This window comes from Lynx canadensis, chromosome C1 (genome assembly GCF_007474595.2).
Source record: "Lynx canadensis isolate LIC74 chromosome C1, mLynCan4.pri.v2, whole genome shotgun sequence".
Classification (NCBI taxonomy): domain Eukaryota; kingdom Metazoa; phylum Chordata; class Mammalia; order Carnivora; family Felidae; genus Lynx; species Lynx canadensis.
In genome coordinates this window covers 106,575,322-106,598,832 of record NC_044310.1, presented here as the reverse complement: position 1 = coordinate 106,598,832, position 23,511 = coordinate 106,575,322, and the positions used below count along the sequence as shown (strand labels likewise).

The window sequence follows — 23,511 nt, the reverse complement described above, 5'->3', positions numbered from 1 at the left end:
CAGTGTCTCCCAGCAAAGAGAGTAAGGGGAGTAGCAGGGTGAGGTGAGAGACCTTGCAGCCCCTCTCAGGCCTATGGCTTACTCTGAGCAAGATGGAAGGCACTCTAGGGTGTTAAGCAGAGGAGAGGCATGCTCAACCTTCTGTTTTGAAATGTTCACACAATTCACTGTTAAGAGTGGAAGCATCAAATTAGTTAGGAGGCTTACAGTACCAGCAAAAAATGGTGGCAGTTGAGCCTAGATAGTAGCAGTGGAGATGGTGAGAATTGTGCAGATTCTGGCTATAATCTGAAGGCAGAATCTGTAGGATTTGTTGCTTTAAGGTATGAAATAAAGAATCAAGAATGGCCTAGTATTGTACTGTATCACATTTACCTTTTATATTTTCACAGAAAGTTTTGGGGGTTGGCCCTCCTATTATTGGACTGTGTCTAGAAGATGAGCACTGGGTGTATATTTGGTACTTTTTGTCCTATTCCTTTTCCAATGACCCAGCACACATCTTCTCTTGTGAATATTTCTTGGATATAAGAATAAAGCATATGGGACTCTCTTTTCAAATTGGCTAAGGATTGAAGTGCAGTCCTCTGCCATGTACTTGATGCAGGTGTGATTTAGGACAGCCAACCTCTGCATTTCTTAGGGTGGAAGCATAGACTATATTTAAGTTAATATACAAAGGACCCTTCCTTCACTACCATTCTCAGAATAGAGATCCAGCCTGCCTTATCACTGACAATGCTGTTTGACAAACAGCCATGCCTCAGCCCTAGCTTGCTGGGTTGTAGAACTAATAGATGAGAGAACCAGTCCTACAGCAGGCAGGATCTGAATTTTGCTGGTATGCACCTGACTCAACTTGCCTCTGGCTTTACTTAAAGACCTAATTTGGGTTGGGCTTTGCTTCAACTGAACTCCAGGCACTGGTAGGCTTAAGCAGCTAGCAGGTCAAAGCAGCTGAACTTGATAGCTCAGCTTTATTTTACATACAGGTAGAGGAGGTTTCTAAAGCTGCAAAATATGCCTTAGTCAGAAAGTGTCTCCTGACATTTCAGACCAATCCAAACCACACATTCTGATACCTATCTATCAGAATTCTATGGGGGTAGGAGGGGAAGAGGCAGTGGAGAAATCCGTAAATCCACAATTCATTAGAGACTGGTAGGAATCTGGCTTCTTTATGAGAGAAGGGACAGAAATATTTTTCTATCTATAAAGCCTCAAAAGAATCCATGGTCTCAAGATTTGGGAAGAGAATACCTTTCTGGTGAAGATGAGGTGGCTAAACAACCAGAAAGGGGCTTCCAGGGGCTAGAGCATAACCAGAGTGAGAAAGTTTATACATTAGAAAATCAAGATAAATACACCACAGACAGCCTCCATTCCCCCCCTGACCCTGCAGTCATAGAGTGAATGGAAGAGAAAGGAGACAGTCTATGTACCCTTCAGGCAAATCTTGGTCCTATGCTTTGACCTGCTGCAAAAATAAATAGGTCTGATCTGAGGATTCTATCCCCTTCATGAACAGAGTTTGTGTTGTCATCACGACCACCACAAACAGCATCACGATTATTGGCATCATAATTACCTTCAATAAATGTGACCTGCTGGCCAACTGAACCTGAACCATGTCCTTTTTCCAAGCAGACTAATCACAGGTCACCTTCTACAGTATGCAGTGTCTAGAGAAGCAGATTAATCCCCAGCACAATTTCCGACATAAGATTTTGGCTCTCAAAACAAACTGGTAAAAGCAACATTCATGTTGATAGTATCACCCACAAAATGGACAAAGAAAGTATCAATATTTCAATCAAATGCAAAAAAAAAAAGGGCGGAGTGTAGTTAAAAAATAGCAATCTCTATCTCTTACTGAATGGCTATTTTGTTCTAGGCATTTGACTTATTTCTTTTAAATTTTATAACTACCCTATGAACAAAATTCCCTATATTTACAGACACATTAAGCCACACAAGTAGTGGGTGGCAGAGGCAGACTTCCAACCCAGATTTGTGAGATTCCAAGGTTTGTGTGCTTCATCGTTGGGCTAAACAATTTTGCAAACAGATTTTGTTTTAGTTTTTCGGGAGAACCCAAGAAACATTTTCCTTCAAGAGTCCTACCTTGTGGTTGCCCTGAATTATTCTACATGGACCAGACTTAGGAAATGTGTGTGAGGAAGGCCCTGGCAGAGGTCTAGGTTAACAGGCTCTTCTCTTGTGGCAAAGGCCCAAGCCCCACTCTCCATGAGTTCATCTGCCTCTCAAGCCATAAACATCTCAGAAGTGAGTATAATGCCATCTATGAACATCTTAAAAAGCTAAATATTTGTCTCCCTCAGCCAGGAGTCCTCGACCCTCAGGGAGCAGTTCTGCTCCATGTGTTTTGACCTGCACGATACTAGGGGCAGTGGGTGAAGCAATTGGATTAGAAGTCAATCCTTGAACCTTTAGTCATCCTTTAATAGTTACACAAAATAATTACACTCTCTGCCTTTTGCAATTACCTTGCTAACCTGGTGAGATAGTATCCCTAATTCAAGACACCAGTCCCCAAGGAAGAAAACCTCCCACTGAAACAAAAATGAGACACTGTCGATATGGTTTTCCATAGATCCCACTTTGCCATCCTTCCGTTTAGAGTCCAGATGCTCAGAGGTAATTTAAACTGAATAATCCCAGAAGGCCCAAGCTCTGAGGCATAGTCAGTGCCAGAGGCAAGGAATTAGCACATGGGTGGAGTGACTTTATTTATAATTAGTAAAATAAACGTAATTAATTTTAAAGGGAAACAAATGAAACGGTCATAGGTAATGGCAACAATCAATAAAATTAATCCAAAATTAACAAAATCTAAGCCTGATGACTATAATTCATAGAGGTCTTAGATTTATTTTTCTCTAGTGCTATTCAAAGATACCATCCCAGGCAGCCTAAAATACAATTTTTGTCAATTTCTTCTAACCAGAAGGCATGAAAAATCAGTCATATTGGATATTCTAGAGCAAGTCTGTCCCTAGCTAAACTTTATGGATGATTTAGGGATGGATAGATGCATATTCACATCTATATATTTGTGTGTGCACGTGCACATGTATGCACAATGCATCCTGGGAAATCCTAAACAGCAAAATAGTTTTTCAAACAGGAGAGTACCAAATCACTGAAAGAGAGTGATAGAAAATTCCAGTCTCATAAATAATCTTAAACCATTGTAATTTCCTTGAAGACATACATAAATATTCAGCAGTTTTCCTGATAGCCAAAGCCCTAAGCCAAGCCTCAAAGTTGATCTAGCTTTATTATACTGTTGCACATAATCTTGGACTGCCTTACCACTGAAAGCATATTCCCACAAACAAAAGGGTAATGGGAGCATAGAAAAGTCCTCGGAAAATGTTTGCTGAAGTAAAATGAATTGCTGAGAACCACTGAACTGAAGAAATCAGTCTAGTTACTTTAAATTCATTCACACTTAACAATAGACTCTCTTTTTTAAAGTTTATCAGTTATGCTCTTTATTTACCAAACTTGGTTCCAAAGTCTTATAAATTATTCCCAAATCAAATTCATGCTTAAAATGCCAACATTTTCACCTACTAAATAATATTTAAAAGGATGCACTGCTCTAAATGCTCTGAAGGAGGAGCTCTCCCAACATTCTAGGCACTACTTACAGCCTTTCAGGGAACTTACTTTTGGTACGTTTTCTAGGCTGTTTTAAGAAAAAAACCAGCAGTCTTACTTAATAATCATACCTTTCAGATTGTCCAAATACAAATTCTAGATCATCTAGTGAATCTGAGCATTCCAGTGGTAATCCAAGTCCCTCCTCTTTCAAGTCAAGTTTATATAGCCAGGAAGTTTCCAAATCCATAATGTCATTACAGGTTATTGATATTGTGGCTGCAAGGACCATTTAAGCATCTGAGACACAGAAATGGTCTTCAGAAATGGCCCCGAGTAGATTTCAACAAGCATCTAGAGGTCCCAGGTGGTACATCTCAGTTAAATCTGGACAGAAGCTGCTGAAGCCTCCTATTCCAGACTGACAGCCTGGGTGTGGTTGTCGGTAGGCATCTCTTTGTGAGATTGCTGCTCCAGCACATGGGTCTTGAGATATCAGCAAAATTCGGGAAAATAAGAAAGGAATCTGGGAGTGGGGGCACTCTCAGCTAATGAAGCTAGTGGTTCCACCTTCCCCATGGACTCTTCATAATAGAAATGTAAAACTCCTTTGAAGGCTGGGTTCCAATCATTCAACCCCACTGGCCTCTGATTTCATTTAGGAAGAGAGGCTACCAGAAGGGAAGAGAGTTAAGAATCATATCCAGGAACCATCACCCCCAAATGCTATCAATAACCTTCTACCAATCAGATTAACCTTGAGAATAAGAAGGAAAAGAAAAGAAAATATGTTAAATTCCTATCAGGTCCTCCTCATTATCCCACAGTGAAGAATCAGAGACGGAGATTTAGAAACTTGCCCAAAATATTACAGGGAGTATGTTGGAGCTTGTGGTAAAGAAACAGTCTGTCTTACTGCAAAGTCAACATTCTTCCTACCACACCATACCAAGAGCCGCTTTTAGAGAGGCATTTAATATGTATCGGTGTCCCCTAGAGCAGCTCTTGGGTATCAGCTCTAAGGTGAGTTCATTGAGAAACCCCAAAATCAGGGCTACTAAGAGTCCCAGTGCAGAGAAAATGCTTAGTTGTTACGACAGGCACAGCCCCACTCAGGCCCCAAGGCAAGTCCTTAGGAATTCCATTTGAACAGGAAGCCAAAGCAGAACTACTCTAACTTAAAGAAGCACCCCCCACCCTTGTACAGGATGAGCTGTGGAAACAAAATTCAGCTGACATTCAGTGAAGAAAACCAAAAGCTATCACTTTCACAGATGCAATTACAGTTATTTTTAATATTCCAAGTTACTGCTTCTGCCTCAAGACAATCCCGTCGCCAATAATGCACAAGTTTCACCAAATGGGCCCAAAATCTAAGAGAGCCCAGAGCAGTATAAATGTGGAATAAGCAGAGGGTGATAAGATTAGTAGAATAGGGCAGGAAAGAGGCTCAGACCCAGAGAATTGGTGTAGCAGAGACCACATTCTAGCTCCAGGCTCCAGAGTTCTGTTTCACTGGACCAAGCTGCCTTTCAGAACCCAGGCAGGCCAAAGTCTTTGCAGGTGTCATCCAATGGATCCTTAGAGACCATCATTCCTTTCCAAACAGTGGGGCTCTGGTAGGACTCTAGCTGTTCCCCAGAATTGTGGCTAAAATGGTGTGACATGAGTCCACTTGCACTCTGACACGAACACCCTCCTTCTGATTAGTATAGAGGGAAAACTGGAGGACTGGTGAGCAAACTTACTTAAGGACACAGACATCACAACAAACCTGACTTAGGTGCACAACTCTGTGACTATACTAAAAATCACTGAATTGTACAACTTAAAAGGCTAATTTTTATGGTGTGTTAATTATATCTCAATAAAATTGTTATTTTTTTAAGAAAAAGAATCATGACTTGTCATGCTTTTGACAAAGTAGTATTTCTGCCTTTAAAGGCCTAGTTTTGGCTCCTAATTTATCTAACATGATTGAGTGCCTCCTACATGTAATAAATCTTAAGCAATCTCCACCAGTGAGGTCAGTGTTTTGTAGTGTTTACTACTATAAAATTTGGGAAACTGAGGCTCAAAAGATTAGGTAACTGCCCAAGGAACGCAGCCAAGAAAAGACAGAGCTGAGATTGGAGCTCAAATCTTTCTGACTTCTGAGTCTATTCTTCCCGTTATTATGCTAAACAAGTCAGAAAAGGAAGAGACACCTGAATACACAGAACGCACAGAAGCAAGCAATGGAACTGGCTTCAAAGTTCTAAACTGGAGTTGCTATGCAAGGATGGCTTTAAAACCTGTCTTGGTACAGAGGCTGGGGTCTGAAAGTTGTCCTTGAAATAGCGGTTATCACAACAAAAAAAAGCACATTTCCAAAAGATGCCTACCATTGAAAATGACCATGATATCCAAGAGACAGCACAACTTTCTGTGTGGCCATTTTGGTTCTGGGCTCCCTGGCTATGAGATCAATGGATATATCTCAGTAGTATAACCATTATTTTGTGAACAGGCACCCATTCTAAGTATCTACTAAGTTCTAGGCACTGTCTAGATGGTGCGGTGAATAATGTAAGACAGCTTCGCAGGAGGGGCACCCAGATAGAAATCGACCCCTCCCCCACATATGTGGTACAGATGTGGTTAAGCACCAGCTTTCACACTGGACAGCATGGGTTTCTATCCCAGTGCTGCCACTTACTAGCTGTGATTTTGGACAAATTATTAAATTTCTCTGTGCTTTCCTTATCTGTAAAATGAGAATGGTGGAGTTACTGTAAAGAATAAATAGGTAAGTATGTAAAGCTAGCACGTGTAGCTGCTGTCTTTAGCAGCAGCAGCAGAAGCAGCAGTATCACGTGCTGACAAAGTGCAGAAAAGCTGCCTCTCCATGCCTAACACAACTTTCTGATTATTTTCACTTCCCTAAAGTATTATATTTGATAGACTATGTATACAAATGATATTCTCCCAAAGGTCTAGGCCCAAAGCTGCCAAATAACCAATGGATAGCAGGATGCTAGAAAAATATCCCAAGAAGAAAACTCACTCTAGATTTGCCCGTGAATAGTTCTTGAAACATTACTTTTGTGTATAGCGTATTAACATAACTTTTATAGCTTAGAAAAGAGCCTTCGGGGAGCCAGAGAATATGTTTCTTGTCTTCCTGGCTGGCAGCACTTCTTATATCACTCTTTCATATTTTTTGTGCTTGGGTAGGCCTGATGCTCCTAAAACAGTGCATCATTTTCCATATAATAGGTATATGTGATAGATACACAAAAGTAAGCCAGCATAATGGTTAAGAGAATGGTTATAATAAGGTAGCTACAGGCCCAAACCCTGGTTCCTCCACCTACAGGCTGTGTGACCTTGAAGAGGACTCATGCTCCCTGAGTGACTGCTCTTGGAATGAACAACAAAATATCATAGAAATGTTATAAAGATCAAATAAAATGATACATAAAAAGTATTCAGCACAATATCTAGCACATAGTAAACTCAATAAATGGTAGGTATTATTAATGCCAAAAGGTATGAATTAGGTAAGCCTAATGGCCTATATTCATTTTCAAGTGAATATACATTTATTGCACACCCGCCAAGTATCTTACACATTGCTATTTATTGTGGGTACTAGATAAAGGGAATGAGCCACACATTCCCTTGTTTAGTCCTCTAAAACACAGTCTATTTTTCACAAGTGCATGACGCTAAAAAAAGTGTTCTGTAACATGTCCTCATACTGAAAGCTGGGCCAGCACCATCCTTTCTGCAATCATATCAAAGATAAGAATGCGAAGAAGTAGGAAGATAAACATGGACAGAGGAGGGGTTAGATTTGATTAGAAATGAATCAGTCCATCCCACAGAGGGCAGCACCCACACATTTTTAGTTATATAAGGGCCACTATCTCAATCCACTGGTCACCCTGCAAGCTGCATCAAGCTTTATCCTACGTGTTCCTTTGGTGAACCAGGTGAGAGAAAATTCATCCAGCTATACTGATGAATATTTGGTTGATTGTTATCCACAGCAGAAATCCAGGAGTAAGAGCTAAGCCAGAGTTAATATATATTTGGCCTTTTCATTTTTGTCTCTTTTTCTTTTCTTTTAATTTTTTGATTAGTTTACTTTATCCTGGGGTCTTTTTAGAATAAATATGTTGTTGTAAAGATGAATAATGCAAGAAATTTGTCTTCTTCTAGGCCATTCCACATTCTCTTCCCAGTCTTTTGCATGACATTTTTTTTCTGGATTGCCCAGCTCAAATAGGGCGGAGGTCAGCCCTGGTGTAGAGTCCCTTTCCTGTTTAATGTAAGTCCTTGGGGCTCCAAGATCAAATCATCTACTAGTCAAACTACTGCCTGCATTGCTGAGTCTTTCTTTCTGGTTACTGAAAAAGAACAGTGTTTGGTCAAGGCTGAGATTAGGATAGTACTTGAGCTCTGATAAGGGCTATCTCATGCTTCTGTAGCACCATTTTCTATTTGCTGAAGGCCTTAGTAGTCCTGTTTAGCTTCTGGTGGCCAGAGGAGAAGTAGGTATGATAGAAGGTCTGTCACTTTTAACTCAAGAGAACCAGTGAAACTAACCAGAGAGACTGGGACAATACATCTGAGTGGTTCTGGAAACTTTAGAAGCTCCAGGACAACACTCAGAACACCAAAGTACACAAAGTGTAGAGACATTATGTAAGGAATATATTCAGCCAGGACATGGAGATCTGAGTGCTTATCCCAGTTCAGCCAGTAACATGCCATGACAATCTTAGCAAAGTAACTCAAAGTTAACAAAGTTAGTTATTACTGTGTTGACAGATCCTCAACCCTTCCTTATTTGTTGTATTTGTCAAGTGTAAGAGACTTGAAAAACTAGAATGATTATTATTAAAGTTAGAATTACTTATAAATTTTTTAAAAAAGAAAATGAATAATAGGGTCTTTTGTTTCTTTTATCTTCAGGTACACTTAAACTTGCAAAAAGATGACCGACCTCTTAAGAAGTGTTGTCACAGTCATTGATGTTTTCTACAAATATACCAACCAAGATGGGGAGTGTGGCACACTGAGCAAGGATGAGCTAAAGGAACTTCTAGAGAAAGAGTTCCGTCCAATTCTGAAGGTGAGAACCATCTACCAAGATTGCTAGGGTCCTATCAATTCTCTGTTATGTGAACAAAGAGTAGCTAAAAACTGCACAGTCTCAGTAGTCTTTGGGAAAACTATGAGTGGTACTTCTTGGGCACATCAGAAAGTCTGTTGGAGCAGAATTTATTTTTATAAAGGTGATTTTTTCCCTCATTTTCCTGTTTACCCCCACCATATAGACCTTCAGACTTTTTCATGCTCCCAGGTCTCCCCTTATGAAAAATAACAGAAAATAAATTTGTGCTAAAATATGAGTTAAAAGAAGAAAAAGTATAAAGAGGGAAATGTCTACAAAGAGATCTGACTAAGTAGCCAGAATTACTAAAAATTATAAACAAAAAACAAGCATTTTTTTCCCATTTACTTGGGAAGGACTCAGCTAATAACTTTAAAATTATAGATTCTAACAAAGAATATATTAGCATGTAATATTTAAAATTTATGTAAAACTAAAATATACCAGGTACTAAACTTGATTTATTCAATTCCTTCTTGTATATACCTGAGTACCTAGTCCCCTACCTTAGGTCCTTGAATTGTATTCTGTTGGAGAACCCAATAGTTCTTTTCTATTACCTCTTCTCACCTGCTGGATCCTAATTATTAGGCTGCTTTAGCTTAAAGTAACCCTTGACTGGATTAAAAATACCTATTGTCAAACATCCACAATTCCACAGCTCTGTTTGAATATTTTATTTTATTTTTTCTACTTGAATATTTTAGCTGACTATGTGGGCTGAGCTGACCAGGTCTCCTTTGGTATGTCACTTGTATACAGAACCCAGATGATCCAGACACAGTGGATGTCATCATGCACATGCTAGATCGAGATCATGACCGAAGACTGGACTTTACTGAGTTTCTTCTGATGGTATTCAAGCTGGCTATGGCCTGCAACAAGGTTCTCAGCAAAGAATACTGCAAAGCTTCAGGGTCAAAGAAGCATAGGCGTGGTCACCGACACCATAAGGAAGAAAGTGAAACAGAAGAGGATGAAGAAGATGCACCAGAACAGAAATCAGGTTACAGGCATTCAAATTGGAGGGAGGGAGAGGAGTATGGTTATGGTTCTGAGGGTTTGAGGCGAAGTGTGAAACACAGACATGGGTCAAATTCCAGGAGGCTGGGAAGGCAAGGTGGTTTATCTAGCTCAGAGAACCAAGAGAAATCTGAGAAAAGACACCGTGGGTCTGGTCACTCATGGAATAGTGACAAAGAAAGACATGGTTCCAGCTCTGGAGAGCTGGGGGATAGAAGAAACAAGTCACATGTTAGCCCCACCAGGGAATCTGGGAAGGAATATGAATCAGAATCTGGATCTGGGTCAAAGAGTGAGAGGAGGAAAAGTCATGGTGGTCTGTCACATAGACTGGATGCTGGTGGGCATGAATCAAACTCTACTCAGTCAAGAAATAGTGGAGGACAAAAGCTTGGGTCTAGCTCTAAAGGTTCAGAAGACAGTGGAAGACAAAGCTATGGATGTGGTTCCAGCAATTCGGGTGGGTGTGGAAGTCCACAAAATACTTCTAGTTCCTGTCAGGAAGGTAGATTTGGAGAGCAAGGAAATCAATCTAGCTGCACTCAGTCAGGTTATCAAACAGGAAGTAGTGGAAGACAAGATCGTGGATGTATCTCGGGAGGTCAGTCCTCTGGATGTGGTCAACATGAGCCTAGCTTCTGTAGTCAGCCTTCTAGTCAAAGAGGATATGGATCTAGAGCATGTGGTCAGACACAGAACTGTGGAAGACAACAGAGAACAGGTTCAAGTCAGTCCTCTTGCTGTGAACAATATGGGTCTGGAACAAGTCAGTCTTCTAGTTATGGTCAACATGGATCTGGTTCTTGTGGACACTTTTCAAACTCTCATCAAAAAGGGTCTGGTTCAAAGGAATTTTCTAAATGTGGACAACATGGATCTGGCTCATGTCAGTCCTCTGGCTTTGGACATGGCTCTGGCTCATGCCAGTCCTCTGGCTTTGAACAACATGGGTCTGGCTCATGTCAGACCTCTGGCTTTGGACAACATGGGTCAGGATCAGGTCAATCCTCTGGCTTTGGACAACATGGGTCAAGCTCAGGACAATCCTCTGGCTTTGGTCAGCATGGGTCTAGTTCAGGACCGTCCTCTGGCTTTGGCCACTATGGATCCAGCTCAGGTCAGTCCCCTGGCTTTGGTCAGTATGGGTCTGGATCAAGTCAGTCCTCCAGCTTTGGCCAACATGGGTCTGGCTCAGGTCAATCCTCTGGTTTTGGCCAACATGGGTTTGGCTCAGGTCAATCCTCTGGTTTTGGCCAGCATGGATCCAGCTCAGGTCAGTCCTCTGGCTTTGGTCAGTATGGGTCTGGATCAAGTCAGTCCTCCAGCTTTGGCCAACATGGGTCTGGCTCAGGTCAATCCTCTGGTTTTGGCCAACATGGGTTTGGCTCAGGTCAATCCTCTGGTTTTGGCCAACATGGGTCTGGCTCAAGCCAATCCTCTGGCTTTGGACAACATGAGTCTGGCTTAGGTCAGTCCTCTGGTTTTGAACAACATGGGTCTGGCTCAGGTCAGTCCTCTGGTTTTGGACAACATGGCTCTGGTTCAGGCCAGTCCTCTGGCTTTGGCCAGCATGGGTCTGGCTCAAGCCAGTCCTCTGGCTTTGGACAACATGGGACTGGCTCAGGTCAGTCCTCTAGTTTTGGACAACATGGCTCTGGCTCAGGTCAGTCCTCTGGTTGTGGACAACATGGCTCTGGCTCAAGCCAGTCCTCTGGCTTTAGACAACATGGGTCTGGCTCAGGTCAGTCCTCTAGTTTTGGACAACATGGGTCTAGCTCAAGACAGTCCTCTGGCTTTGGCCAGCATGGGTCTGGTTCAGGTCAGACCTCTGGCTATGGACAACATGGATCCAGCTCAGGTCAGTCTTCTGGCTTTGGCCAATATGGGTCTGGCTCAGGTCATTCCTCTAGTTTTGGACAGCATGGGTCTGGCTCAGGCGAATCCTCTGGCTTTGGTCAACATGGGTCTGGCTCAAGTCAGTCCTCTGCCTTTGAACAACAAGGGTCTGGTGCAGGTCCATTTTCTAGCTCTGGACAACATGGGTCTGGGACAGGTCAATCCTCGGGCTCTGGACATGGATCTAGCTCACATCAGTCCCCTAGCTTTGGGACTGGCTCAGGTCATTCTTCGGGCTTTGGACAACATGAGTCTAGATCAGGTCAGTCTAGCTGTGGTCAACATTGTTCCACTTCAGTGCAATCCTCCAATTTTGGCCAAGGATCCTGCTCAGGAAAGTCCTCTAACCCTGATCAACATGCTAGCACAAGTCAGTCTTCCACTTATGATCAACATGGGTTTAGCTCAGGGGAATCTTCTGGATATGAACAACATGAATCTAGGGTAAGGAGAAAAGAAAGCTCTTGCACTAGTTCAGGAAAAGAGGGTCCAAAACATGGAAGACCCATATCAGATTCAGCCCACACTCAGATAAGAGAAACAGGCCCAAAGAAAACTACTCAGAGGGATAATGAGAGAAACAAGAGACACAGTACAACAGCAAAAGAGACTGAAGATCATGACAGCATTCATGGACATAGCCAACAAAGGCAAGGATCAAGTCAGGAAAGAAGGACTTCTACAACACAGGACACGAAACATAACCACAAAAATGACAGTCAAGCCCAGACAGATAAATGGGAGACATATTCAGCAACTACCCGGGAGCATTATGAAAATGACCATGAAAAATCAGGAGGAATTCCCACAGGTAAAAATGAAAGATCTACTCAGAGACAGGCAGGAGACAACACAAGACATGCCCATTCTGGCCATGGACAGGCCACCAGGACAGAATCCAGTAGGACCCGAAAAACGGGATCTAGCAGCAGTGAGTCCAGTGACAGGGGAAGGCTTTCAGGAGTCCATGGCCACCCTGGATTCCAACAGGGAGAGTCAGGATCCACCCATGAAGGAAGATGGGAAACTACTCACAGAAAGCAAGGAGACACCACTAGACAAGCTCATTCTGGTCATGGACAGGCCACCAGGACAGAAGCTAGCAGGACCCAAAGAAGCAGATCCAGTGTCAGTGAATCAAGTGACAGGGAAAGGCACTCAGGAGTCCCACAGACACACACAGAGTCCCCTCATGGCCAGGCTGGATCTCAGCATGAAGAGTCAGGATCCACCCGTGAAGGAAGACAGGGTACTACTCACAGACAGCAAAGAGACACCACTAGACATGCACTGTCTGGTCATGGACAGGCCACCAGGACAGAATCCAGTAGGACTGGGAGAAGAGAATCCAGTGTCAGTGAGTCCAGTGACAGGGAAAGGCACTCAGGAGTCCCACAGACACAGGCAGGGTCCCCTCATGGCCATGCTGGATCTCAACATGGAGAGTCGGGATCCACCCTGGAAGGAAGACAGAGAACTACTCACACACAGGTAGGAGACTCCACTAGACATACACAGTCCACTCATGGACAAGCCACCAGGTCAGAATCCAGTAGGACTGGGAGAAGAGAATCCAGTGTCAGTGAGTCCAGTGACAGTGAAAGGCACTCAGGAGTCCCACAGACACAGGCAGGGTCCCCTCATGGCCATGCTGGATTTCAACATGGAGAGTCGGGATCCACCCTGGAAGGAAGACAGAGAACTACTCACAGACAGGCAAGAGACACCACTAGACATACCCAGTCTGGGCATGGACAAGCCACCAGGTCAGAATCCAGTAGGACTGGGAGAAGAGAATCCAGTGTCAGTGAGTCCAGTGACAGTGAAAGGCACTCAGGAGTCCCACAGTCACAGGCAGGGTCCCCTCATGACCATGCTGGATCTCAACATGGAGAGTCGGGATCCACCCGGGAAGGAAGACCAGAAACTACTCACAGACAGCAAGGACACACCACTAGACAAGCTCATTCTGGTCTTGGACAGGACACCAGGACAGAATCTAGCAGGACCCAAAGAAGCAGATCCAGTGCCAGTGAATCGAGTGACAGGGAAAGGCACTCAGGACTCCCACAGACACACACAGAGTCCCCTCATGACCAGGCGGGATCTCAACATGGAGAGTCGGGATCCACCCGGGAAGGAAGACAGAGAACTACTCACAGACAGGCAGGAGACACCACTAGACATACCCAGTCCACTCATGGACAAGCCACCAGGTCAGAATCCAGTAGGACTGGGAGAAGAGAATCCAGTGTCAGTGAGTCCAGTGACAGTGAAAGGCACTCAGGAGTCCCACAGACACAGGCAGGGTCCCCTCATGGCCACCCTGCATTCCAACAGGGAGAGTCAAGATCCACACTGAAAGGGAGACAGGGAACAACTCACAGACAGGTAGGAGACTCCACTAGACATACCCAGTCTGGTCATGGACAGGCCACCAGGACAGAATCCAGTAGGACCCAAAGAACGGGATCTAGCATCAGTGAGTCTAGTGACATGGAAACGCACTCAGGAGTCCCACAGTCACAGGCAGGGTCCCCTCATGGCCATGCCGGATCTCAACATGGAGAGTTGGGATCCTCCCGTGAAGGAAGACAGGGAACTACTCACAGACAGCAAGACGACACCACTAGACATACCCAGTCTGGGGACGGACAAGTCACCAGGTCAGAATCCAGTAGGACTGGGAGAAGAGAATCCAGTGTCAGTGAGCCCAGTGACAGTGAAAGGCACTCAGGAGTCCCACACACACAGGCAGGGTCCCCTCAGGGCCATGCTGGATCTCACCATGGAGAGTTGGTATCCACCCAGGAAGGAAGACCAGAAACTACTCAGAGACAGGCAGGAGACACCACTAGACATACCCAGTCTGGGCACGGACAAGCCACCAAGTCAGAATCCAGTAGGACTGGGAGAAGAGAATCCAGTGTCAGTGAGTCCAGTGACAGTGAAAGGCACTCAGGAGTCCCACAGACACAGGCAGGGTCCCCTCATGGCCATGCTGGATTTCAACATGGAGAGTCGGGATCCACCCAGGAAGGAAGACAGAGAACTACTCACAGACAGGCAAGAGACACCACTAGACATACCCAGTCTGGGCATGGACAAGCCACCAGGTCAGAATCCAGTAGGACTGGGAGAAGAGAATCCAGTGTCAGTGAGTCCAGTGACAGTGAAAGGCACTCAGGAGTCCCACAGACACAGGCAGGGTCCCCTCATGGCCATGCTGGATTTCAACATGGAGAGTCGGGATCCACCCTGGAAGGAAGACAGAGAACTACTCACAGACAGGCAAGAGACACCACTAGACATACCCAGTCTGGGCATGGACAAGCCACCAGGTCAGAATCCAGTAGGACTGGGAGAAGAGAATCCAGTGTCAGTGAGTCCAGTGACAGTGAAAGGCACTCAGGAGTCCCACAGTCACAGGCAGGGTCCCCTCATGACCATGCTGGATCTCAACATGGAGAGTCGGGATCCACCCGGGAAGGAAGACCAGAAACTACTCACAGACAGCAAGGACACACCACTAGACAAGCTCATTCTGGTCTTGGACAGGACACCAGGACAGAATCTAGCAGGACCCAAAGAAGCAGATCCAGTGCCAGTGAATCGAGTGACAGGGAAAGGCACTCAGGACTCCCACAGACACACACAGAGTCCCCTCATGACCAGGCGGGATCTCAACATGGAGAGTCGGGATCCACCCGGGAAGGAAGACAGAGAACTACTCACAGACAGGCAAGAGACACCACTAGACATACCCAGTCTGGGCATGGACAAGCCACCAGGTCAGAATCCAGTAGGACTGGGAGAAGAGAATCCAGTGTCAGTGAGTCCAGTGACAGTGAAAGGCACTCAGGAGTCCCACAGACACAGGCAGGGTCCCCTCATGGCCACCCTGCATTCCAACAGGGAGAGTCGGGATCCACCCGGGAAGGAAGACCAGAAACTACTCACAGACAGCAAGGACACACCACTAGACAAGCTCATTCTGGTCTTGGACAGGACACCAGGACAGAATCTAGCAGGACCCAAAGAAGCAGATCCAGTGCCAGTGAATCGAGTGACAGGGAAAGGCACTCAGGACTCCCACAGACACACACAGAGTCCCCTCATGACCAGGCGGGATCTCAACATGGAGAGTCGGGATCCCCCCGGGAAGGAAGACAGAGAACTACTCACAGACAGGCAGGAGACACCACTAGACATACCCAGTCCACTCATGGACAAGCCACCAGGTCAGAATCCAGTAGGACTGGGAGAAGAGAATCCAGTGTCAGTGAGTCCAGTGACAGTGAAAGGCACTCAGGAGTCCCACAGACACAGGCAGGGTCCCCTCATGGCCACCCTGCATTCCAACAGGGAGAGTCAAGATCCACACTGAAAGGGAGACAGGGAACAACTCACAGACAGGTAGGAGACTCCACTAGACATACCCAGTCTGGTCATGGACAGGCCACCAGGACACAATCCAGTAGGGCCCGAAGAACGGGATCTAGCATCAATGAATCCAGTAACACGGAAACACACTCAGGAGTCCCACAGACACACACAGAGTCCCCTCATGGCCAGGCTGGATCTCAACATGGAGAGTCGGGATCCACCCGAGAAGGAAGACAGGGAACTACTCACAGACAGCAAAGAGACACCACTAGACATGCACTGTCTGGTCATGGACAGGCCACCAGGTCAGAATCCAGTAGGACTGGGAGAAGAGAATCCAGTGTCAGTGAGCCCAGTGACAGTGAAAGGCACTCAGGAGTCCCACACACACAGGCAGGGTCCCCTCAGGGCCATGCTGGATCTCAACATGGAGAGTCGGGATCCACCCGAGAAGGAAGACAGGGAACTACTCACAGACAGCAAAGAGACACCACTAGACATGCACTGTCTGGTCATGGACAGGCCACCAGGTCAGAATCCAGTAGGACTGGGAGAAGAGAATCCAGTGTCAGTGAGTCCAGTGACAGTGAAAGGCACTCAGGAGTCCCACAGTCACAGGCAGGGTCCCCTCATGGCCATGTTGGATCTCAACATGGAGAGTCGGGATCCACCCGGGAAGGAAGACCAGAAACTACTCACAGACAGCAAGGACACACCACTAGACAAGCTCATTCTGGTCTTGGACAGGACACCAGGACAGAATCTAGCAGGACCCAAAGAAGCAGATCCAGTGCCAGTGAATCGAGTGACAGGGAAAGGCACTCAGGACTCCCACAGACACACACAGAGTCCCCTCATGACCAGGCGGGATCTCAACATGGAGAGTCGGGATCCCCCCGGGAAGGAAGACAGAGAACTACTCACAGACAGGCAGGAGACACCACTAGACATACCCAGTCCACTCATGGACAAGCCACCAGGTCAGAATCCAGTAGGACTGGGAGAAGAGAATCCAGTGTCAGTGAGTCCAGTGACAGTGAAAGGCACTCAGGAGTCCCACAGACACAGGCAGGGTCCCCTCATGGCCACCCTGCATTCCAACAGGGAGAGTCAAGATCCACACTGAAAGGGAGACAGGGAACAACTCACAGACAGGTAGAAGACTCCACTAGACATGCCCAGTCTGGTCATGGACAGGCCACCAGGACAGAATCCAGCAGGGCCCGAAGAACGGGATCTAGCATCAGTGAGTCCAGTGACACGGAAACGCACTCAGGAGTCCCACAGACAAACACAGGATCTGCTCATGGCCATGCCGGATCTCAACATGGAGAGTTGGGATCCTCCCGTGAAGGAAGACAGGGAACTACTCACAGACAGCAAGACGACACCACTAGACATACCCAGTCTGGGCATGGACAAGCCACCAGGACACAATCCAGTAGTACCCAAAAAACGGGATCTAGCAGCAGTGAGTCCAGTGACAGGGGAAGGCTTTCAGGAGTCCCACAGACACAGGCAGGGTCCCCTCATGGCCATGCTGGATCTCAACATGGAGAGTCGGGATCCACCCGGGAAGGAAGACAGGGAACTACTCACAGACAGGCAGGAGACACCACTAGACATACCCAGTCCACTCATGGACAAGCCACCAGGTCAGAATCCAGTAGGACTGGGAGAAGAGAATCCAGTGTCAGTGAGTCCAGTGACAGTGAAAGGCACTCAGGAGTCCCACAGACACAGGCAGGGTCCCCTCATGGCCACCCTGGATTCCAACAGGGAGAGTCAGCATCCACCCATGAAGGAAGACAGGAAACTACTCACGGACAGCAAGTAGACACCACCAGACATACACTGTCTGGTCATGCACAGGCCACCAGGACAGAATCCAGTAGGACGGGAAGAATAGGATCTAGGAGCAGTGAGTCCAGTGACAGGGGAAGGCCTTCAGGAGTCCCACAGACACAGGCAGGGTCCCCTCACGGCCATGCTGGATCTCAACATGGAGAGTCGGGATCCACCCGGGAAGGAAGACAGGGAACTACTCACAGACAGTCAAGAGACACCACTAGACATTCCCAGTCCACTCATGGACAAGCCACCAGGTCAGAATCCAGTAGGACTGGAAGAAGAGAATCCAGCATCAATGAGTCCAGTGAAAGGCCTTCAGGAGTCCCACAGACACACACAGCGTCCCCTCATGGCCATGCTGGATCTCAACTTAGAGAGTCAACATCTACCCATGAAGGTAGACTGGGAACTACTCGCCCACAGACAGGAGACACCACTGGACCTGCCCAGTCTGGTCATGGACAAGCCACCAGCGCAGAATCCAGGTGGACTGGAAGAAAGGGATCTAGTGTGAGTGAGTCCAGCGACACTGAAAGGCATTCAGGTGTGTCACAAGGACACTCAGTTTCTAGTCATAGGCATTTTGGTTCTATCCCCCAAAACACAGTTAGTAATACAACCAGAAGACATGGTTCTAGTACTGAAGAGTCAGGAGATAGTTCTAAACATTCCAAAATTGAACAAGGGAAGACTTCAACTCATAAGCAACCTAGTTCCAGAAGATCAGGAGTACAGGCATCCTCCCATAGACATGTTGGAGACAAATCTACATTCTCAGGTTCAGCTCAGGGGCACACCACATCTTCTCGTGGACAGTTAGGAATTGGCACAACAGAACAAGGTGGATCCAGCCATACACAGTCGCATGATACTCATAGACACACCAGTGATAGCATAAGTAAGCATTCATATAGCAGTCATCACCAATCTAGAGTAAGTCATTCTCAGTCACAGCTTAGTGGAAGACAAAGACATGGATCAGGTCAAGGATGGAAACATGGCAGTTATGGAAGTGCTGAATATGATTATGGGCAGTCTGGGTATGGACCCTCTGGGGGCAGCAGAACAAGCAGCCACAATTCTAGCCCTTTGAGGTCAACAGAGAGAGCTGCAAACAATCAAGTGTCTACACATGGACAATTAATTTCTGGTTATGACCATACAGGATCAAAAGCAACTGAAATAACAGAAAGACAAGGTTCAAGTCATGGACAATCAGTTGATTCCCATAATCAGTCTGCATCCAGTGTAACTAGAAGGCAGGGATCTAGTCATGGGCATTCAGTAGTAAGTCATGAACCATCAAGTGACACTCATGTTCAATCTGGAAGGTGGCAGTCAAGCAACCATTCTATATTCAGCCATGGGCAATCTATATCAGCTCATTGCCATTCAAAATCTGGTTCAACTCTTAGGCAGGGATCCCATAGTGGTAATAAAGGGAATTCCAAAGATTGGGGGAAACAGATTCATGAATCATCAGGATCTACTCATGGACAGTCGGAGTTCAATAATATAAGTATGCATGAATCCAGCCAGGAGCATTTGGGAGATACATCTTCTCATGAGCAGATAAGATCCAGCACAAGTTTAGTAAGACAAGGATCAAGTAATAGACAATCAGTAGACATCCAGGGTCAATCTGGATTCAGCACCAATGAAAGACAAGTATATAGCCATGACCAATCAAGTGACAGCTATGAGCAGTCAAGTGATAGCAGAAGCAGGAGGCAAGGGTTCATTTCTAGTCACTCTCTTAATAGACAAGACCCTACAGGAAGTGAAAAATATGGGTATAGACATTCATCAAGCAGTAAAACCATATGGAGTGGGGAAAAACAAAAGCAAGGGCCCACATCAAGTTTGTTAGGAAGCATCAGTATATATAGTCAGGATGTGGACAACATGCATACAAGAAACTCTGAGGCCAGAGGTTGCCATAAAAGGGAGAGAACAGAATCAGGTTCCTTTTACTTAGAAGGTAACACTCCACTCTATGAATATGTCCAAGAACAAAGGTATTATTACTTTGAATAATTTGAAACCAACAGAAAACAAACTAGCTCAAATAAGAACCCAAAAAAGAAATGAGACATACAACATGGAATTAAGATACATGATCTTTTCTTTTGGTAGGGGGGTATATAGCTGTCCTTTTATTTAACTGTAGCACTGTACTCTATTTCTTTTGTTTGGTGCAAGCTTTTTGTAAGGCTCCACAATCACTAAGCTCTTTGGTTAGAAAACAATGAATGGAAGAAGTAAATAGCATTTGGAACTATATTCAAAACTATATGACAAAGTCATTTGGGTGCTTTAGGATAAAATGAGCATTTTTTAAAAATTTCTCAGACTCAGATCATGGACTTTCCAGATTTTATTTTAATTGACCACTGACAAACCTATCCAGGGAGCTAAGAAACATGATTTTGGAGCCAAAATTTCTCCAATAATATTGTAACACACTCCATGTTCTGAACAAAGAATGTTATAGTAGGTGATGAGTCAGAATATTTGCATCTTTTGTGCCACCACTGGAACTAGATACTACTATTTTTGAATTTATTGTCATGATCTCCTATATTGCATAAAATTGTCAATAAATTTTACATCAAGGTAAGGTTTCTCTTCTCTTTTATCCTCACAAACACAAATACAGCTCCCTGTCCCGGGGACAGATGCATATTTCATTCTTCTGCCTCTGGGCATCCAGATGTAAGTGAAGCATCAAGACACCAATAACAAAGAGTCCAGAAAAGGTGAAACTCAACTACATCTAGTCCTCTCCTCAATCTAATCATTATCCAAAGCATTTATAGGAAGAGATGGTTTATACTGAGAAGTCAGATGTTTTAGTTAATCATGATCATTACAACAACCATTGTCAAACATGACTTGAGAAACCTAAACTCTGGAAATAAGAGGTATGCACCATAGACTCTCGCTGATAAATACACTAATTGAAATCCCTCCCCCATCAATGCAGGCTAATGGGAGTGGAGGCTAATGGAGTCCTGAAGTTTCCAAATGAAAAAAAAAAAAAAAACAATAAAAAATATACTCTTGCCTAGGAGGAAAACAATACATACATTTATTATGAACAGCAAAATATGTAAAAAGGAATAGAAAAATATATACAAAAGATACTAACCTCAGTAGAAAGTTTACTATAAAATCTAAAGAAAATGTTCAGAATACTATAACTCATAAGGACTTTAAACATCATCCCCACAATTTACAGACTGAAAGAAAATAATCCAAGCAAGACTTATTTAATCTAACCAAAAAGAATGACAATGCCCTAAATCAGAATCTGGTATCCCATCATTCTCTTCTCCCCCAAAAAACTGAAGCTACTTTTCTTCCACCTCCACTTTTGAAATTCAAACTGAAGTGAAATTCATCAGTGGGTGTCCCTATTGGGGACAGAAGTTATATGAAAAACAAAACATGGGCTCTGTTTTCTTATTATACTCAGAATATATTCTATCTAGTTTTTAATATTTTAAGCAAGATGATATAAATTTTGACCACCGTGCTATGTGGTCAACAGAACATTAGTCATATTAGTTTATTAGTGAAAGAAAATAAAATACTTAATGTACTATTAATGTACACAGAAAAAAAATAACTGAGTCTATGATAGTTAATCCTAAATAATAATCAATTCATACATTCACCATTCATTCACTAAGTAAATACTAATTATCAGAGCATCATTAGAAATTTAAATATTGGTGGGTGCCTGGGTGGCTCAGTCGGTTAAGCATCTGACTTCAGCTGAGGTCATGATCTCATGGTTTGTGAGTTCCAGCCCCGCATCAGGCTCTGTGCTAACAGGTCAGAGCCTGGAGCCTGCTTCTGATTCTGTGTCTCCCTCTCTCTCTGCTCCTCCCCTGCTTATGCTCTGCCTCCCTGTGTCTCTCAAAAATAAATAAACATTAAAAAATAAGAAGAAATTTAAATATTGGTAGAGGGAGCATAGAGGATGGAGTAATGGGAGGACCCTATGCTTACCTGTCCCTCAAGACAGCTAGACAAATATCAAATTATTGTGATATAACACCCAAGAAATAGATCTGAGGACTGACAGACAGCTAGATAAATATCAAAGTATTGTGATATAACACCCAAGAAATAAATCTGAGGTCTGACAGAACAAACTGCAAACCAGAAGGAGAGAAGAGGTCATATCATGGAAGGTAGGAGGTGTGGAGATGTGATTTGGGGGAAAAAAGAGGGGAGGGGAGGGATCCCTGATCATGGAGAGGTGGGGAGGGAGGGAGGGAGGGAGGGAGGGAGAGAGAGAGAGAGAGAGAGAGAGAGAGGCACACAGGGATCACACAAGGAAAACACTTCCCCGAAGCCATTGACTGGGAAAATGAGAGGGGCTGATTATCAAGAGTTTTTACAACCAGCGGAGCTCAAAGACTGGAATTATAGAAGTCTGCACTGTGGCTGGTGTGGAACTCAGTGGGCGCTGCAGTGTTCCTCTGGAGAAGGAGGGCAAAGGCCTGGGAGCAGACACTGCAATTTGAGGATACCCTGGGATGCACAGGAAAAGATGGATCACCCTTCTTGGAGTGCACCTGAGAGAGCTGATACTGTCTCTCAGGGAACAAAAGAGTCAGTGGGTAACATTGTATCCCCCACCCCTTAGTGTAGGTGGCAGACACACCTGCTGAGGGCAGCTAACCTGGATATAGGCTTTTGTTGCACTTTAATCTAAATTCCAAGCTCCTGCATGTTGATGCTACTGACCTTCTGAGACAAACCAGCACCAACCCCAGTGAGGTGAGATCCACCCCCAGGGGTTTACTGCAGGACCATACCATGCCAATTTCCTAAAGTCTGGAGTTTTGAAACTCAGCTGGCCTGCCTGGGATAAAACACAGGTGCACTGCACAGCTGGGTGGACACAGAGACACAGAAAGAGTGAGAGGAGAGATATGAGGGAGGCCTGGAACACACAAGGGGAGATTGTTTGCTCTTCTAGGAGGGCTTCCCAGACAGTGGCAAATGTGAACTCCCTTGTCTGGGGACGAGAGAGAGAGAGCTGGCACCATTGTTCTCCCCCACCCATCAGCATGGACTGACTTCAGTGAGCAACACATTGCCCACAGTGAAGGCCTGAGATGCTTAGACCAACCCCACCTCACAGAGCTCTGCAGGTGCTTCTTTTCTAGGGCAAGTGTGCCTGAGAACCAGAGCAATGGGCCCCTTCCCCAGAAGAACAGCACCCCCCATCCCATGCACCAAGTCCACTGACCACAGACTGCCAAAAGGCTTCAGCTCTAGGGGAATAAGCACTAAGCCTCTTTTAACAAGCAGACAAAAGCACTCCTAGTTAAAACTTGCCACTTTCTGGAAAAGGTCCAGATAATCCCCATTTCAGGTAAGGAGAAACTCCCAGAGGACTGACCTGAGGGAAACACAGCAGCAAAGTGCAAACAGCATACACCAGAGACACATACTGAAGAACCAGTCCTTGGATACTATATGACATCTTCTGAATAAAGCCATTACTCTCAGAAGCAGGAAAAACAGCAGGCTTTCCTAACACA

The 23,511-nt window shown here is 44.9% G+C and overlaps 2 protein-coding genes across 2 annotated transcripts; both read left to right on the top strand.

Annotated features, from left to right (window-relative positions):
• Positions 1–7,553: 7,553 nt before the first annotated feature.
• On the top strand, positions 7,554–13,205 carry LOC115519795 (filaggrin-2-like). Its single transcript, XM_032594098.1, has 4 exons — positions 7,554–7,604; positions 8,590–8,749; positions 9,554–12,521; positions 12,601–13,205. Exons 2-4 carry the CDS (start codon positions 8,612–8,614, stop codon positions 13,203–13,205), a joined length of 3,711 nt encoding a protein of 1,236 aa, XP_032449989.1. The 5' UTR covers positions 7,554–7,604; positions 8,590–8,611.
• A 1,001-nt stretch (positions 13,206–14,206) lies between these two features.
• LOC116738215 (filaggrin-2-like) lies at positions 14,207–20,563 on the top strand. The gene has a single exon (XM_032594097.1). The coding sequence runs from the start codon at positions 14,207–14,209 to the stop codon at positions 19,982–19,984; it is 5,778 nt and encodes a 1,925-aa protein (XP_032449988.1). The 3' UTR covers positions 19,985–20,563.
• Positions 20,564–23,511: the final 2,948 nt, after the last annotated feature.

Bases quoted from the DNA above. Each gene is read 5' to 3' on its own strand.
- LOC115519795 (XM_032594098.1), top strand. From the start codon at position 8,612: ATGACCGACCTCTTAAGAAGTGTTGTCACAGTCATTGATGTTTTCTAC. The intron at 8,750-9,553 runs GTGAGAACCATC...ACTTGTATACAG, and splicing joins AGTTCCGTCCAATTCTGAAG to AACCCAGATGATCCAGACAC. The intron at 12,522-12,600 runs GTAAAAATGAAA...ACAGGCCACCAG, and splicing joins ATCAGGAGGAATTCCCACAG to GACAGAATCCAGTAGGACCC.
- LOC116738215 (XM_032594097.1), top strand. From the start codon at position 14,207: ATGGAAACGCACTCAGGAGTCCCACAGTCACAGGCAGGGTCCCCTCAT.